The following is a 17,866-nucleotide window of genomic DNA, read 5'->3' as shown; positions in this document are numbered from 1 at the left end:
ACACTACACTTAGCTCAATAATCTCAACACTGGATTTTTCAAAACACTATGAAATATTTAAAGAAAAAGGGTTTCAAATTTTAAGTCAACATATGTAAATGTTGACCTACTGTTTCCTAGCAAGTCACTTGACTCTATTAACCTGCAAACTAAAAGCAAAATAATCCTTCAATAATTTACCATTTAAAAATAGGACAATTTACTTCATAAAGAAAAATGAGTTTTAACCTATGATAATGGATAGAAGAGCATTGAAAGCTAAAAATTCAAATGTTGCAGACTGTTTTTAAGATGCACATTTCAAATAGATTTACTTTCTAAAAATGAAGTTAGCAGCAATTACAGGAACAGAATTTGTTACTAGCTGATCTGCTGGGAAAAGTTGTAATAATCTAATCTTTAAAAAACTTTTCCTGGGGTAGAGAAATGGCCCAGAGGTTGGGAGCACTGGCTGCTCTTCCAGGTTCCAGGTCCTGAGTTCAAGTCCCAGCACCACAGGGTGGTTCACAACAGTCTATAATGAGATCTGGTGCCCTCTTTTGGCCTGCAGGCAGAACACTGTATACATAATAAACCAATAAAATATTTTTTAAAACTTTACTTAGGAATTGGGTTTTCTATTTTAAATAATGTGATTATGAATATGTTTAAATAAAAAGCCATGATAAAACATATATTAAAACATTTCATGCACTTATCTATAACCCCATGCCAAAAAACATGGCCAGAGTTAAATTGAGAGACAACAACTCTCCATCCTTTGGTGACTGACATTCTCTGCCTTCAGTCCATCTTTCCTCTTCACCTAATGCTGCCCTTCCGTCTGCACGATAAACTATGCGCACGCATCTGCTAACACGCACACACATGCACGGATGGACTGCTAACACACACACACACACACACACACACACACACACACACGGATGGGCTGCAGTCCGAGTGTGTGAGAACACAGAGTCACTCATGGGTCACCACAGCACAAGGGCATCACAGACCTTGCAAGGGTCTGGGGAGTGTCTACTTCAACAGCCACATCTAGCCGCATGCAATTCTTTACCATAAAGAGTGCCGGTAGTAGGAAATGTAAAGACTTTAACTGTCTTTCTTACCAGAATCTGACTTGTAATTTGTGTTGTGATCTCTCTGGCATCCAAGACAATTGAGGGCGGAAGAGAGGAGGCTTCTGCAGCTTTTAACCCTGAAGTAAGGAAAACAGGCTTAATCACTTCTGTCTGGTCTCAGCTGCGTGCCCATGACTACCTTACACAGATCCCCAGTGTCAACTACCCCTCGCACATGCAGATGCCATCCCACAGGCTTCCTGTGGACATGGGCCATCAGTTTGCTCTCTCCCTGGCTTTGACAGCCACGGAAGCAGCCGGCATGCTCACTGAGGACATACTGATCCCTGGGCACACAAGACAGTGGCTGAGAGTGCTCTGAACCGGATGGCCCCACAGGAGGTAAACCACCCTTTCCCACCCAATTTCACAGAGAGTGGGATTGAGAATTCAGGGGTTAACATCTGATGCAAGACAGCTGCCCAGCTCACTTCCCACTTTGAACAGGAAAGCAATGTTTTCTCTTCCTCACTGGGGTCATATCCATAGACAAAAGTGATTTTAGAGATTTCAATATACGGGTAAGGAGAAAATACTAGAACCTGGAAAGAAACTGAAGTCTTAGGAAGCATATAAACAATGGGAAGGGTGAGCAACAGCCAAATAAAGGGAAAGGAGGTTTGCCTTAAGACACATGTATTATTTTGATGTCTAAATGTAAATTCTATAGGCAGTACCATAGTTTTTTTCTTCTGTGAGTCCCCTGGAAAGTTTGTAAGTATACAAGATTGCATCTTTATTTCTTGAGGTATTCTTTACATGCTGAACTTCAAAATGCATGTTTTCTACATTAAGATATAAGGCATCTATATGGCATAGTTCCAGGAAATGGGTTGTGAAGAGTGTAAATGCCTAGAACATATAACAGACAGCAAGTGTTAGTACTTTTAAATTATAGAAAATAGAAAATTCTACTTTAACTACTTAAACATAAGACATTAGCCTAACTTTTCCAGCTAGCTTTTCAAAGACACAGGAATGAAACCAGTATCTTGGAGACAAACATGGGTTTTGAAGTTTATACCCAATGTAAAGTCAACTTTGTGCATACACAATATATTATGTGAAAGAGAACAATTTGCAAATTGAAAAGGAGCGGCTTACCAGAGATACTAAGGGGGTGGCCACGTATTAGGGAGGTACCACAGCTATCCTGCCAACATACTCAAAGAACTTCCTTTAACCTGTTACAAACTTCACACTGAGTTCCCTCCTATAAGTAGTCCTGGAACATGGTATTAACCAATTATATAAGGCATTTGAATTCTCAAAGATTTTATTCTGTGTTTGTTTCTTCTGGCTTTCTTTTGTGATGTCAGGGATTAAATACAAGGAGAAATTCCCTGAAGTTTTTTGCTTTACTAAAGAAAAGAGAGATTTGAGCAACTGGTTATATTTTAAGATACTACACATGAGAAACTGATAGAGGACTGAAATTCCAGCACTTGAAAGGCTGAAGCAGGAAGACTGCTGTGAGTCTGGGACCAGTTTGGGCTACACAGAGGATAACAGGCCATCCAGTGGGGCTATACAGCAAGATTCTGTCCCAAAGAAAGAAAAGTAAATACTTGGCTGGCAAAAATTTCCCAACCAAAGATAATAGCAAAGAAAGGAAAGATTTGACATATGATTAACATGAAAATTCTCCATAGTCCAGGACAGTGGCTTGGATATTGCTGGGGTATGTCCTGAACAGGTTAACTGCTGACACCTGAGCTCTGTGTGGCAACACAGGGAGAATGGGGACCTTTAAGAGGAGCTTAGTGAGAGTCACGGGAACAGCTCTTGTGGAGCAAGTCTCAGGGGAGGGTACTGATACAAGAGCAAGGCTGGAGACGCATTGGCCTCTACACAGCACAGAAACTAGTGACTGAGCTTGAAAATAATGTGCTTAAAAATTATGCATCAAGGGTTGCAGATGTTGCTCTGGTAAGAGTACTTGGGTACCATGTGCCAGGCCCTGGAGATCCTTATCAGCAAACACACAGACAGACACACACACACACACATACACACACCACCACCACCACCACCAAACAATAATAACAAAACTTTATAAACTCCATTAGGTTAATTCAACATAAAAATGGGTTTTTCAGGGCCTACAGATTGCAAACATTGCACTAGATACCAAGAATTGATTATAGAAAACTAACAGTAAGCATCTTAACAGTAAGAGATGACACAAGCTCCTAATGCTGTACTAAAAAGGGTGTTTTAAAGTGTCATTGAAGATAACTGCTGTTTTAGACACAATCTCCATCGTCCCATTTACCAGTAACAAGTCAGGAATGGGACGCTCAGGTGAAAGCCCACGGGCTCAGAGATGCAGAGAAAGCACCAGCTGACCCTCCTCCTCCTCTCTCCTACATATTAAACAGTCTCCTCTCTCTCAGGATCCCACCCTACACTGCCTGTGTGTCTCTCTATCCATCCTCCTGACTCCCTATTACTCTCTATGGTTTTTTAATTATCTGATGTTCACTCCCTGTCAACTGGTTGCTTGCTCTGCCTCTTGACCTATGGTTGACTTTATTAGTTCTGTTTATGATGTTCAAACAGAAAGCTCTTGGATTAAAGGTGTGTGCTAAGACTGAGCCACACCACAACTAGAAGCAGGTTTTTTCAATAAGCAATGAAATCTGAGGTTCACAATGTGATCAAATATCATAGAAATGGATACTGCGTCAGCTAGGGGTCTTAAAAGAATCAGACCCATGGGGTCTATGTATGTGTGCATGTGTGTGCATATGCACATGTTCTCATTACAAAGACTTGGGTCATGATCACAGAAGCTAACAAGTTCTGTAACCAGCAGCTGGTAAACTGAAGACTCAGGGGGCTATGAGGCAATTCTAGCTGATCGTCACCAGGCTTCAGTTTGGAAATACCATGCTAGAGTCTGAAGACAGCAAGGAACCCATCCTGTAGACACGCAGCAGCTGGACAAGTGTCCCTCTCACACTTGGCAGAGTCAGCCTTGTCATCTGTTCAGGCTCTCAGCTACTGGACAGGGCCCATACCCACCAGGGAAGGCTGTTGGTTCAGTCTGCAATTCAGAGGTTTACTTCTTCTAGAAATACCCCTCAGACATTCCCCAAATAATGCCTAACCAACTGTCAGACATTTGTGGCTAGTCAGTCTGACACATACAAATACTACCACAAATGTTAATTTGTCAATGCCATATTCTGTTTTATGATGACACAGAGATTATTACATGTGGAAACAACTCCGAAAATACCTTCATATTTCGTTTTTCAATCTGATTAAAGACAAGTGATTCTGCATTAATTGTAGTTCTCAATTTTACTCCTTGTCTGCATCATGTATATACAACAGTAAATATCCAGTCATGTTACACATGTGAGACATGCCGTTTGGAATGAACAGGGAAGGATACCTTTATGCTCAGCAGGTGCTCGCAGACAGCGTAAGAAATGCCAATGCCTTCCTCTGTGTTGGTCCCTCTGCCAAGCTCGTCAATTAATATGAGTGACTTGTCATTAGCATTATGCAGAATGTACGCTATCTGGAAGACATAATTTTAATACTATTCACTGTAACCAAGTCAATGCCAGTCTCCTAGAAAACAAGTGAAATTGGTCTCTTTATTAACACATCTATCTGAGATGTATTTCAATAGAGAAATCATGCTGAGCAGAAAATAACACATTGTTTTTCTTTCAGAAAACCTCATGACTAGCAATTCCACCCAAATAGTTCATATATAAAGACTGATATCTACATATGTATGAAACAACAAAATAGTATTATCCACAACACAGGGAAACAAAGCAGTGAACTAAATGCTTAAATAAAACACAAAGATGGCCATTTTCTCCTCACAAATGACCAATCACCATCATAAAATGTTGAAAACCAATTCAAAACTTATTTACTTACCTACATCTGCTAATAACAGAACAAGATATTGAGAAAAATATACTGATTTAACCAATTTAAATCCATCACCAACAAACAGACTAAAATGTATAGAAATCTTTCTTTCTCTCTGGAGAATATCAACCTCTAAGAATACAGAATTCCACCAATCATATTATAGTGTAGTAGTTTTTTATGGAACAAGGGATCTTTTTAAAGACACACTTCCTGGTGGATAGTGGTACACAGCTGTGAAGCCAGCACTTGGAAAGGCAGAGCCAGCTGAATTTCTGTGAGTTTATGGTCAGACTGGGAGGTTTATATTGGGATTTCTTCTACTCAGAGATAAACATAAAGATAAAAATCTAAAACAGTCACAACAACCATGACACACACAATCACCAGTCACTTTCTGGCTTGAAGGGACCCATGCAACCTTCTGGTCCTGCCTCCTACTCCCTAGGGGCCTCTCTTTCTCAAGTCCATGGAGGAACTCTATGATTCATGACCAGCTGAATGGGAACCAATGCCTGACTCCACCTGGACATCAGGCCACAGCATAGATAAGATTCCTGTAACATATTTCCCTCTTATTATCTAATTAAAAAGGAAAGGTTCCAACTCTAACACAGTAAACACATATACAACGAGAACAATTATCAAGTAAGGACTACATTCACAATGTTCAGTCCATTTGTTTTTGGCAAAAAAAGAAAATACTCCACCAGCTGTTCTCTCCTGAAGAGTCCAAAGTTTCATACCTAATTTACTTTCTACCAAGTTTAAGGAGAACTGTAAGTATCTAGACTTTAAACCCATCAAACACCTGAGAATGATATACTATTACCTCAGTAAACAGGAAGTGCAGAGCAAGTGACTTCTAAAATTAAGAGAAATGACAGAATGTAGACAGTCACCCTAGGTTCCTCTGTGATGTTGGCCATCCAACTTGGTCAAAAGACCTAGAATATCTGACACATTTCTGGTAAGCAGGATATTTTAAAGGACTGTCCTACCCTGTCTTGGCAGAGTTCAGTAGTCACTTTTTGTGTGTCCTGCTTGTCCAGTTTGGACACCAAACTGTCAGCAGTTGAGGCAAGGGCAGTTTCTGAACCAAATGGCTAGCTTTTGCCATGAGAAAGTAAACTCCAATTCAGAGGTTCTTCAATGCCCATCATCCATTTTTGAAGTAGACTGGTGCCACCAGGAGCAGGCATGTGAACCTGATGTTCTTAAAACATTTTAAATGCCATATTCTGTAGGCCTTTGAAGGGTTTGAAGATCACCTATCTACCTAAAATATATCTGTGTGACCTTGAAAACACACCTAACATGACTATAAGTTTGACAGTTATGGTTGACTATTAACTGTATTTATTTAATATCATACATTGCTTTCAAGAACTAAAACTTTATATTACATAATTAAACAAGCTGTATAGGTACTTACTCAAAGCAGAAATAGAAATATACATATAACAAAAATTACTTAAATTTGTATCAGTATAAAAGTCCATATCAATATAGAATTTTTTTAGATTAATAGTTGCTTTTAGGATTAAAGTAAATTCAATAATCTATCCTCTTCCCTATCATTCCAATACTCCCACTTTTTCTTTTCAGAGAGATCTCTGAACCTAATCTCCGTTGAATAGTATCTTGACCACGACCAGTGTTTGTCAACTTAGTGGCATTACCACAATCCAGGTGGAATCATCATGGGGGGGTTTCATCATCTTTTGGAAATTTTAAAGGTCACTGTTAAGAATGTTCACCATTCACTGCAGAAAACTTAAACATTTTAAATGTCATACATGGCAGATCTCAGAGAGATTAAAGGACCATAATCTATTAAACACACCTGGAATATATAGACTTAACACGTAAATACCTGCTTCAGACTTAAATTACAGGAAGTTACATGAGACCCATGATTAGAATTAAGTAGTACTCTATAGACCATTAATATCATAACAGAAAGTTATATATATATGTACTTATATACATATATTATAAATCTTAAAATATTTATACATAAAAAAGTTTTAAGAGTCAAAATAAATCCTACTGTTTGAAATTACAATAGTCTCTAGATTTTGGTTTTCTTCTGTCCCATACCAGGTGGCCCTTCTAATATGAGAAAGAGAGTTTGGATTTTCTTTTAACAAACATGCTTGGGTTTAGAGAAGGAGAGAATCACGCTCCAACTCCAAAGCCAGCTTTAGTTTTGAACCAAGTTGGGACTGTATAAAGACCATCTGCCTTTTGAAAGATGTATGAAATTCTCTCCTGTTGGAAGTGTGCTATATCACCAGGCCAACTGACTCCTTTTCCTGGGACATTTTCTCTGGATGACTCTCTCTTCATTTGACCATAGGTCTTCAGATTCCTTAGTTGGATACTTTTATTCTTCTGGAAAGACGAAAACAAAACCCTAGCCCAGCCTTAATCTGGGGGAGTTTCCTTTTTGCCAGGTTGATGAACTATCACCTCTCTGGATCAAGAGGTCTCCTATGTTCAAATTGAATCTTGATCAATTTTGATGGTATCCATAGCTTTCCTTTTCCTATGGAAACAAAAGCAAACCTCTTCCCCACACAGCACATATCCTGGTTTCCATTCTGAGGTCAACACACCTTTAAAGCATACTGGCTGATTTAGTTCAGTGTTGTTTTCCATTGTCGTCTCTAATAAAGTATTGTGAAATCTATCTCTAGAGGTCACTATTATCCCTTTCTGATTATTAAGCAGTTCTTTTAAAGTGCGATTAGATCTTTCTATAACTACTTGTCCTGTATGACTGTGTGGCATACCTGTAATATGCTTTATGTTGTAATATGTAAAGATATGTTTCTTTAACAAAATGAAACTATATACAATAAGAAAAAATATCAAGTAAGAAATACATTTACAATCTCCAGTCAATTTGTATTTAGCAAAATAGAGAAAATTCTCTACACTTCATGTTGGGTACCAGATATTGGGATTTACTTTATCATTTATTATACAATAAAACTTGGAGACAAATATAAAGGTAAAAACATAAGTCACAAGGATCATGACACACACCATCACTGTCCACTTCCCAGCTCCAAAGGGCCCATGTAACCTTCTGGCCCTTCCTCTCCCTCCCTGGGGCCTCTTTCTCAAGTCTGGGAGAACTCTATGATCCATTCCCTACAGCTGAATGTGAACGCTAACTCTTGAACCATCACCTAACTCCAATCTGCCACAACACAGATAAGATTCCTGTAACAGGGTTATATATAGTGAAACCACTTCTCAAAAATAAATTAAAAACAAACTACCATGGTTTGAAGAAATAAGACCCCCCTGAAGCAGTGGCCCAGGTGATCCAACATCTAAAACAGCTGAGATGAGGCAGCCTTTCAGACTACAAAAAACAAGGACTTAACCAGGTTTCTGTGTTTTGTCATGATCCCCATGGAATAGACGGCACCCCAAACAGCAGGAAGCAGTTTGGAATGAACAACGCCCAAATTCCCAAATGTTGTTTATAAATTTTTGTTTTCATTTAAATGGAGGTGGTTATAAATTATTAATGATCACAACAATCTCTTTTTAAAGGTAAAAGGGAGATTATGGTATAGAAATGAATACTTTGTATTGGTATGGATTTTCATTTATTGATACAAATTTAAGATCAATTTTGTGATATGTATATTTCTCCTCTTGTTTAGATGTTGTGTTTACACAGCTCTTTTAAAATGAAATGTATAATTAAGTACAGATTATAGACAATTACCTATAATAAAACTTACAGTTAGATTAATTAGGTTCTCTGATATACAGAGATATATTTGAGATGGATAGATATTCTTCAAACCTTTCAAAGATCTATAGAATATATGGCATTTAAATGTTTAGGGTTTTTCATGGTAGTGATACACAACTACTCCTGGCAAACCAATTATATCTGAGATGAAGATGGGCATAGAAGAAACTCATTATGGAGTTTGCTTTCAACACGGCAAGATTAGCCATTTGGGCAAGAAACTGCTCTTTCCTGGATTGTTTGACTGTTGCTGTATAAACTGGACATGCAGAAACCACAGAAAAATGACTGATAAACCTAAAAAGCAAGATGGACAATCCTCAAGGGTTTGTGCTTCATGGAAGAGTCTGCCAGACATTCTGCAGGACATAGAAAAATGACTGACAGACTGTCAATGCAGATAGACAGTTTAAAATTTCCTGCTTTGCTGAGAAGTGTTCCAGACACACTGTGGCCTATGGGCTGAAGATGGATGCCACAATGTTACAGAGGAACTTGGGGTGACTGTCCAGGTAACGAGATGTCTCTGTCAATTCTAGTGTTTATATATTATCCTTCTGAGGTCTTTGATGGAGTTTAAAACAGATAGTTATAATTATAGTTTTCCTTAGTTATAATAAAAGATAAGTTACATATAAGACTTTAGACTCACAAAGATAGGATAGATGATATTTTCTTTAAATTTTGCTAAATGTTAATGGACTAAATATTGTATTTATAGTTCTTGCTTAATAACTGCCTTTATATATTTTACTATGTTAAAGTTAAAACCTTTATTTTTATTTAGACAAAAAAGAGGAGATGATGGAGTCCTTTTGTGTATATGTTGTCCTACTGGTTGATAAATAAAGCACTGTTGGCCAATAGGGAAGCAAGATAGGTGGGACTAGGAGTCGAGGAGGATTCTGGGAAATGTATTCAAAGGTGGGGAGTCGCCATGTGATCCCGGGAAGAGAGGATGCATGAGGCTGCATCCTCAGTAAGATAAGACCTTATAAAAATATATATTAGTAATTATGGGTTAATAATTAAGTCAGAGCTAGTCATTAAGAAACCATAGCAACTGGCCAACACTTTCATAATTAATATAGCATCCTGTGTGTTCATTTGGGACTGGTACAGCTCTGGGACCAGGCTGGCAGGAAGAATGCTTGTTGCACCTGCATGTATCTAGAATATTGCTGGGATCCCCACAGGCATTCTATACATGCTAAGCAACTGTATACTTATTTACACTATTTTCTATAACACATGCAGAAAAGAAATCTAATTGCACAGTGACCCATACATCCTACCTAAGGCAGATGCCCTCAGAACTCTGTTGACTTTTCTTAGCCTCAGAGCTTGTGTTTGCCCAGTCAGTAACAGAAGGGTACACAGTTTAATGGGAAATGAGCATTCTCATTCTCCCTGCTTATAAATGCAAAGACAATGGATTTTAAAGCCTTCTAACACAAGGATCTTTAATTTCCAATCCATCACCTCCATGTAAAGTCAGTTATCCCACACAGAAACATGTAAGCCCACATTACCTTCACAGCGGCACTCTGGGAAGCATCAGCTTACAGTTCACATCCCCATGAGAGCACTAGGAAGTGTCTTTGGCTGCCTCTGGCTCTCAGGGACCAAAGTGTATAGCAGCTCCAAATGCCAGGATGCTTAATAAACTTTTAACACTAGGAGAGTTTTGTGTAGTTACCTCTTTCATTTCTTTCATAAATGTTGATGAATTTGTTTCAATGTCATCATCAGTACTGATTCTGGTAAAAATCTGCTGAGCAATCCTGAAGGAGGCATATTCTGCTGGAACATAGGAGCCTGTGACATGAAAGAAGGAGTAACTAAAGTGTTTTAGTAAACCAGATATGAACAACTGTGCTTCTCAGCTCTGAGGGTAGAGCCGTGTGGGAGACAGAGTGAGGTACGTGGAGTTGCAAATCATGGCCTCGGCTCTCTGGATAAGCTAGTACTCAAAACTCCCCTTTCATACTGGAAATGGATCTGCCACACAGTTAGTTAGAAACCCAAACGGAAGAGCTCAGCTACATCAGAAAGGGTCACTTTCAACTTCATACGTGATGAGGTTATATAGATAACTGATGAACAACATTCAAAAGAGAAACCCTGGGGGCATTCATCCATGTGAAGCTCATGAAGAAAATGTGTATGAGGTCAAACGGATGAAAACCACTGTAAAATATGAATAATGTGTGTCTCTATAAACACAAGGAAATGTGTCCAAAGCAGAAGGAAAATGAAACACATAGCAAACCAAAGGTGAATTGTGCTCCCCATCCTTGTACATAATGTGACATGACAGTCATCCTAATATCCTAAGATGAAACAACGTGAAGCACATGTCACAGAGCCCTGTGCAGATAAAATAATGTAAGGGGAGGGGAGGAAGTGAGTGAGGCTATTACAGGATCTGGGGCATAAGAAGGATGGAGAACAGGGTCTGGAGGAGGAGTGAGGACCGCAGGGAAAGAAGCAACCATCGGGTGACTAGTCTTACACTATGAGTGCTACCAGCACCAGCAGCCTACTCTCTCCACACGAGGCATCTTTCAAGTTTACCTCTGACTAGTCAAGTAGCCCACGGGGACAGGTGTGGCTTTCCTCATTTTAGCAAAGAGAACATAGGAGTCAGGTTCACAAAGCTCTCAGGATGTAGCCCATCCACACTGCTGCATTTTTAAACTAGCTTAAAGGTAGAGGCTAGGAACTGGAGAGAGATCATGAGGCAGGTTCCCATGTGTGGGAGCCATCTGAAAAGCTGGGAACCCAGTGCCTGTACTCCCGCACTAGAGAGCAAAGACAGGTAGACCCTGAAAGCTCACTGGCCAACCAAGTTGGGACAGTAAACCTGGTTCACTGAGGGGCTGTATTTTAAGACAAAAGGCAAAGCATGATAGAAGACACCCAACATTCTCCTGTCCTCTAGCTTTCTCATGTGGCTGTGTGGACCTACGCACATGGATGGAACATACATGCACACAACACACACCTACACCCACACACATGCATGGAACACGCATACATGCATGGAACACACACACGCACACATGTGCACACACACACACCAGAGTCTATAAAACTAGAACAGGTTCCAATGCTTTACAGTCATACAATAAAAGGTACTGAAAGTAAATCATGAGGTGATGGAGCTATAATCTGACTAAGTATGTTGCACAAAACAAAATACAAACTATTCCTCCAAGATACAGGAGCAACTTGCTATGTTTCTGTCTTCTGTAAAAGGTGCTGGCTTAGGAAGGACCTGGAGTCACACTGCCTGGGTGTGGTCAGGCACGGCCTCTCAAGTAACCCATGGTGCTGTGGCTTATTGACCTATAACATGGAGGCCACAATACTCACTCGACTCTGACGAGTCTCAGTCAGATAAGGAAGACATGCTTTAGGATAAGAAACACAGGGTAGAACAAAGTGCCCAGCAAAGTGAACTCAGGGTCAGCCACTGGGACAAGGATGGCAGAGACAGCCAAGGGCTGGTCCTGGATGACTAGCCAACGTTTGGATCCTGCCTGTCACTATTCAAACACTGAGCAAACATTCACTAAAGACCTACTCTGTGTCTGACTTCCACCACTGCTCAGATGCAGGCCACACACTCCAAAGAACAGAGGACCACTGCTGCACTAAAGGTGAAGCCAAACCCCAGAAGGGGAAGTCCTGTGTCAATAAAGCACTGCTGGCCAACAGGAATCGAGATAGGAGGGACTAGGAGTCCAGGAGGACTCTGGGAAGGAGAAACACGGAGAGTCAAGATGTAACGCCATGGGGTAGGAAGCCGGAACTATTCTCCGGTAAGAGACATACTTAGATGAACAATTATGGGGTAATTACTTAAGTCAGAGCTAGCCAGTAAGAAACAAGCAAGGCCAACAGCTTCATAATTAATATAGCCTCCTGTGTGTTTATTTGGGACTGATGTGGCTCTAGAACCAGGCTAGCGGGAAGGCTTCTCTCAAAGGAAAAGGCTTCTCTTTACACCAGCCTCCAACTTGGACACAGACTCCCTACTATATCAGAGGCCACACCAGCGGCCAGAAATCCAGGCCACAAAGACCAGAAAACCAAAGGGGAAACAGAAACCAAGGAGCAAAACAAAGATAAACCAACAAAGATAAATTCAGAAATCAGGACCCCGACCTACTGTCCTCCCAAAACAAGATATATAAATGCCAGTTTAAGAACACAATCAATAGCAGCCAAGGCAATATGATACCACCAAAGCCCAGCTATTTTACTTTAAAAACAACTTTATGAAGATGATAAAGATCTTTAAAGAGGAAATGAAAAACTCCCTTAAAGAAAACAAGGAAAAGACAACCAAAAAAATGGAGGAAGTCAATAAATCCCTTAGAGAATGCCAAAAAAGCCAAGAAAAGATAAACAGGTGAAGGAAATTATTCAAGACCTGAAAATCAAAATAGAAGCAATAACAGAAACACAAACTGAGGGAATTCTGGAAATGGAAAATCTGGGTAAGCAAAAAGGAACTATAGATTCAAATATTACCAACAGAATACAAGGGATGGAAGAGAGAATCTCAGGCATTGAATAAGATATAATAGCGGAAATAGATCCATTGGTCAAAGAAAATGTTAAATCTAAAAAAACTCCTAATGCAAAACATCCAGGAAATCTGGGGCACTATGAAAAGACCAAACCTAAGAAAAGACCCTAAGAGAGATATGCATGGTACCCCAGAAAAGGGGAATGGGGCAAGATCTCCTCAGCAGATTGGGAGCATGAGGGGAGGGGAGAGGGAGACGGAAAAAAGAGAGGGGGAGAAGAGGAGGGGAGAGGAGGACATGAGAGAGCAGGAAGATTGAGTCTGGAGAAGAATAGAGGAGAGCAGGATAAGAAATACCATAATAGAGGGAGTCATTATAGGTTTGAGGAGAGATCTGACACTAGTGAGATTTCCAGAGACCTACAAGGATGACACCAACTGGCAAACTAAGCAATAGTGGTGAGACTACTTTAAATGCCCTTCCCTGATAATGAGTTTGACAACTATCTTGTATGCCATCCTACAGCCTTCATCCAGTAGCTGATGGAAGCAGAAGCAGACACCCACAGCTAAACACTGAACTGAACTCCTGGAACCCAGTTGCAGAGAGGGAGGAGTGATGATCAAAGGGGTCAAGACTGGGCTGGTGAAACCCACAGAGGCAGCTGACCTGAACAAGGGGGAGATCATGGACCCCAGACTGATGGCTGAGAGGCCAGCATGGGACTGATCCAGACCCCTTGAATGTGGGTATCACTGATGAGGCCTAGGCAATTCTAGGGGCCTTCGGTAGTAGATTAGTATTTGTCCCTGGCATACAAATGGACTTTGGGTGCCCATCCCACAATGAGGGATGCTCTCTCAGCCTGGACTCTTGAGGGAGGGCATAGGCCCTGCCACAGATGAAATGACAGACTCTGGAGATCTCCCATGGAGGGCCTCACTCTCCCTGGGAGCAGACTGGGGATTGGGTGGGGGGCTGCGGGTGTTTATGGGGGTGCGGGGGAGGAGGGGAGGGAGAGTGATCTGGGATTGACATGTGAAGCAAGATTGTTTCTAATTTAAATAAAAAAGATTTTAAAAGAAAATAGGAATAGAGGAAGAATCCAATTTTAAAATCCAGAAAATATATTTAACAAAATCATAGAAGAAAAATGTCCTAACCTAAAGAAGGAAATGCCTATAAAGGTACAAGAAACTTAAAGAACATCAAATAGATTGGATCATAAAAGAAAGTCCCTGACACGCATAATAATCAAAACACTAAACATACAGAACAAAGAAAGAATATTAAAAGTAGCAAGGGGAAAAGGCCAAGTGACATATAAAGATAAGCCTATTAGAATTACACCTGACTTCTCAAAGAAGACTCTGAAATCCAGAAGGGCCTGGACAGATGTCTTGTAAACTCTGAGACCATGGATGCCAGCCCAGACTACTGTACTCAGCAATACTTTCAATCATCTTAGATGGAGAAAACAAGATACTTTATGACGAAGTCAAACTTAAACAATATCTATCCATAAATCCAGCCCTATAGAAGACACTAGAAGGAAAACTCCAATTCCACCCACAAAAACACAGGCAATAGATAATCTTACACCAGCAAAATCCAAAGAAAGGAAACACACACACTACTATCACCACCATCACCACTACCAACAATAACAAAATGAGAGGAATTAACAATCACTGGTCATTATTATCTCTCAATATCAATGGACTCAATTCACCAATAGAAAGATACAGGGTAACAGAAGGATACAAAAACAGGATCCATCCTTCTGCTGCATACTATAAATGTGCCTCTACATTAAAAATAGATATTACATAAGAGTAAGGGTTAGAAAAAGATTTTCCAAGCAAATGGGCCTAAGAAGCAATCTGGTATGGCTATTCTAATATCTAACAAAATAGACTTCAAACCAAAATGATCAAAAGAGATGGGGAAGGACATTTCATACTCATCAAAGGAAAAATCCACCAAGATGATGTTTCATAACATCTATGGCCCCAATTACAAGGGTATCCTCATTTGTAAAAGAAATATTACTAAAGCTTAAATCACACATCAAACCTCACACATTAATGGTGGGGGAATTCAATAATCCACTCTCAGTAACTGACAGGTCATTAAGACAAAAATCATTAGGTCATACTTCAAAAACCTGTACTCCACAAAATTGGAAATCTGAATAAAACAGACAATTTTTCATTAGATACCAGTTACCAAAGTTAAATCAAATCAGAAAAACAACTTAAATAGACCTACAACCCCAAAGAAAATACAGTTATTAAAAGTCTCCCAACCCAAAAAAAAAAAGAAGTCCTGGATCAGATGGTTTTAGCACAGAATTCTACCAGACTTCAAAGAAGAGTTAATACCATTATTCCTCAAATTATGCAACAAAACAGGAACAGAAGGAACATTGCCAAATTCATGTTTTGGGAGTCACGATATAGGATGCCAGAGGAGTAAGAGGTCTGGACCTCTTTCTTCCTGACTGGGCGTAAGTGGGAAAAACCTGCAAGGCTCTTTTAAGAGGTCCTGCTAACGACTGAATGCTGCGTACGGGCAGCTGACGGGCAGCTGGCAGTGGCAGTGACCGATCTCCAAGCCGGCACCATGCTGCTGGATGCCAGCAGAGACTAAGGCGGTGAGCACAGATCCAATGCTGGCAGCAAACTTACGCCCACCATGTTGGAAAGTCAGCGGCTGTTTCCGCTTTAATTTTAGCAATGTTGTTTAGCCTATATAAGACACGAGGCCAGAAAAACAAAGTTTTACAAGAAAGTCAGATTCAGATGAAGAACTTGAACTCCCTCTGTACACCAGGCTGGCCTTGAAATCACAGAGATCTGTCTGCCTCTGCCTCCCAAGTGCTGGGATTAAAGGCATGTGCCACCAGACTCAACTACTCTATTTTTTTTTCAGTATCTTGCTTCTATTTTTAAACACAATATAAACCTTTTCAAAACCCTGTCTCAAAAAAGTAAAAAGTGGGCCGGGCGTTGGTGGTGCACACCTTTAATCCCAGCACTCGGGAGGCAGAGGCAGGTGGATCTCTGTGAGTTCGAGACCAGCCTGGACTACCAAGCGAGTTCCAGGACAACCTCCAAAGCCACAGAGAAACTCTGTCTCGAAAAACCAAAAAAAAAAAAAAAAAAAAAAGTAAAGAGTAAAATTAAAAGATATAGAGTAATATAAGCCACATAAAGATTAAAAATACACAGAGAGTCAGGATACTGGATGTTATTGTGTTTTCAGTGTTCAAGAAAGGAACAACTGCTGAAATATACTTGATTATAAATGCTGCTAAATTAATCTAACTTATATATTTAAAAAATGCTTTGACTTCAAAATTTAAATATGAGGACTGGTTACTTGGGAAAAGAGTTTTTGCTTATGTTTCCACAGAAAATGGAAAGCTGTGGATTCCTTCCAGGCTTCTGTGGTTTGATGAATCAAGACCTCCTGAAGCAATGTCCCGGGCAGTCCAGCATCTGAAACAGCTGGGACGATACAGCTGTGCAGACTGCAAAAACAAGGACTTGGCCAGGTTTCTGAGTTTTGTCATGATCCCCATGGTACAGGAAGCAGTTTGTAATGAACAACGCCCAAATTCCCAAATATTGCTTATAAAATATTCTTTCCATTTAAACGGGGTTGCTTATAAATGGTAATGATTACAGTCAATCTCTTTCTAAAGGGAAAAAAGGGAATATGATATAGAAATGAATACTTTGTATTGGTATGTATTTTCATTTGTTGATACAAATTTAAGGTCAATTTTGTGATGTGTGTATTTCTCCTCTTGTTTAGGTATTATGTTTATACTGATCTTTACTTATAATAGTCAAAACTTATAGTTAGGTTAGTTAGGCTTTCTAGATATACAGAGGTATATTTGAGACAGATAGATAGTCTTCAAACCTTTCAAAGACCTTCAGAAAATGGTTTAGGGTTTTTCTTGACAATGAGAAATGTCTGCTTTTGGCACACCAATTACAAGTGAGAGGAAGATGGGCATCGAAAAAACTTGTTATAGAGTTTGCTTTCAACATGGCAAAATGAGCCATTTGGGCAAGAAACTACTATTGCCTTTAGTGTTTGATAGAATGGACATGCAGGACCCACAGAAAAGTGACTGCTGAACTTGATAGACAGTCCTACAGGGTTCATGGTTCATGGAAGAGTCTGCCAGACATTATACAGGACACAGAAAAATGACTGCCAAAGTGCCAATGCAGATGGACACTTTAAAATTTCCTGCTTTGCTGAGAAGTCTGCCATATACACTGTGGCCTATGGGCTGAAAACAGATGCCCCAATGTTATAGAGGAACTTCAGGTGACTGTCCAGGTAGCGAGATGTCTCTGTCAATTCTAGTGTTTATATATTATCCTTCTGTGGTCTTTGATGGAGTTGAAGACAGATAGTTATAATTATAGTTTTCCTTAGGTATGATAAAAGATAAGCTACATATAAGACTTTAGACTCACAAAGATAGGATAGATATT

At 39.8% G+C, this 17,866-nt stretch overlaps 1 protein-coding gene across 1 annotated transcript in view; it reads right to left on the bottom strand.

Annotated features, from left to right (window-relative positions):
* Positions 1-17,866, bottom strand: part of Msh4 (mutS homolog 4) — a 70,018-nt gene that overhangs the window by 3,805 nt on the left and 48,347 nt on the right. The window contains exons 17-20 of the mRNA XM_021234929.2: positions 10,505-10,623; positions 4,528-4,656; positions 1,802-1,976; positions 1,113-1,201 (exon numbers count right to left, since the gene is read on the bottom strand). Coding sequence (XP_021090588.2) covers positions 1,113-1,201; positions 1,802-1,976; positions 4,528-4,656; positions 10,505-10,623 — 512 coding nt within the window. The remainder of the gene's footprint in view (positions 1-1,112; positions 1,202-1,801; positions 1,977-4,527; positions 4,657-10,504; positions 10,624-17,866) is intronic.

The sequence above is a fragment of the Mesocricetus auratus genome, unplaced genomic scaffold, assembly GCF_017639785.1.
Source record: "Mesocricetus auratus isolate SY011 unplaced genomic scaffold, BCM_Maur_2.0 Super-Scaffold_100009, whole genome shotgun sequence".
NCBI classification, from domain to species: domain Eukaryota; kingdom Metazoa; phylum Chordata; class Mammalia; order Rodentia; family Cricetidae; genus Mesocricetus; species Mesocricetus auratus.
Note: the sequence above shows the minus strand (reverse complement) of the source record. Positions and strands in the feature narration are given on the sequence as shown.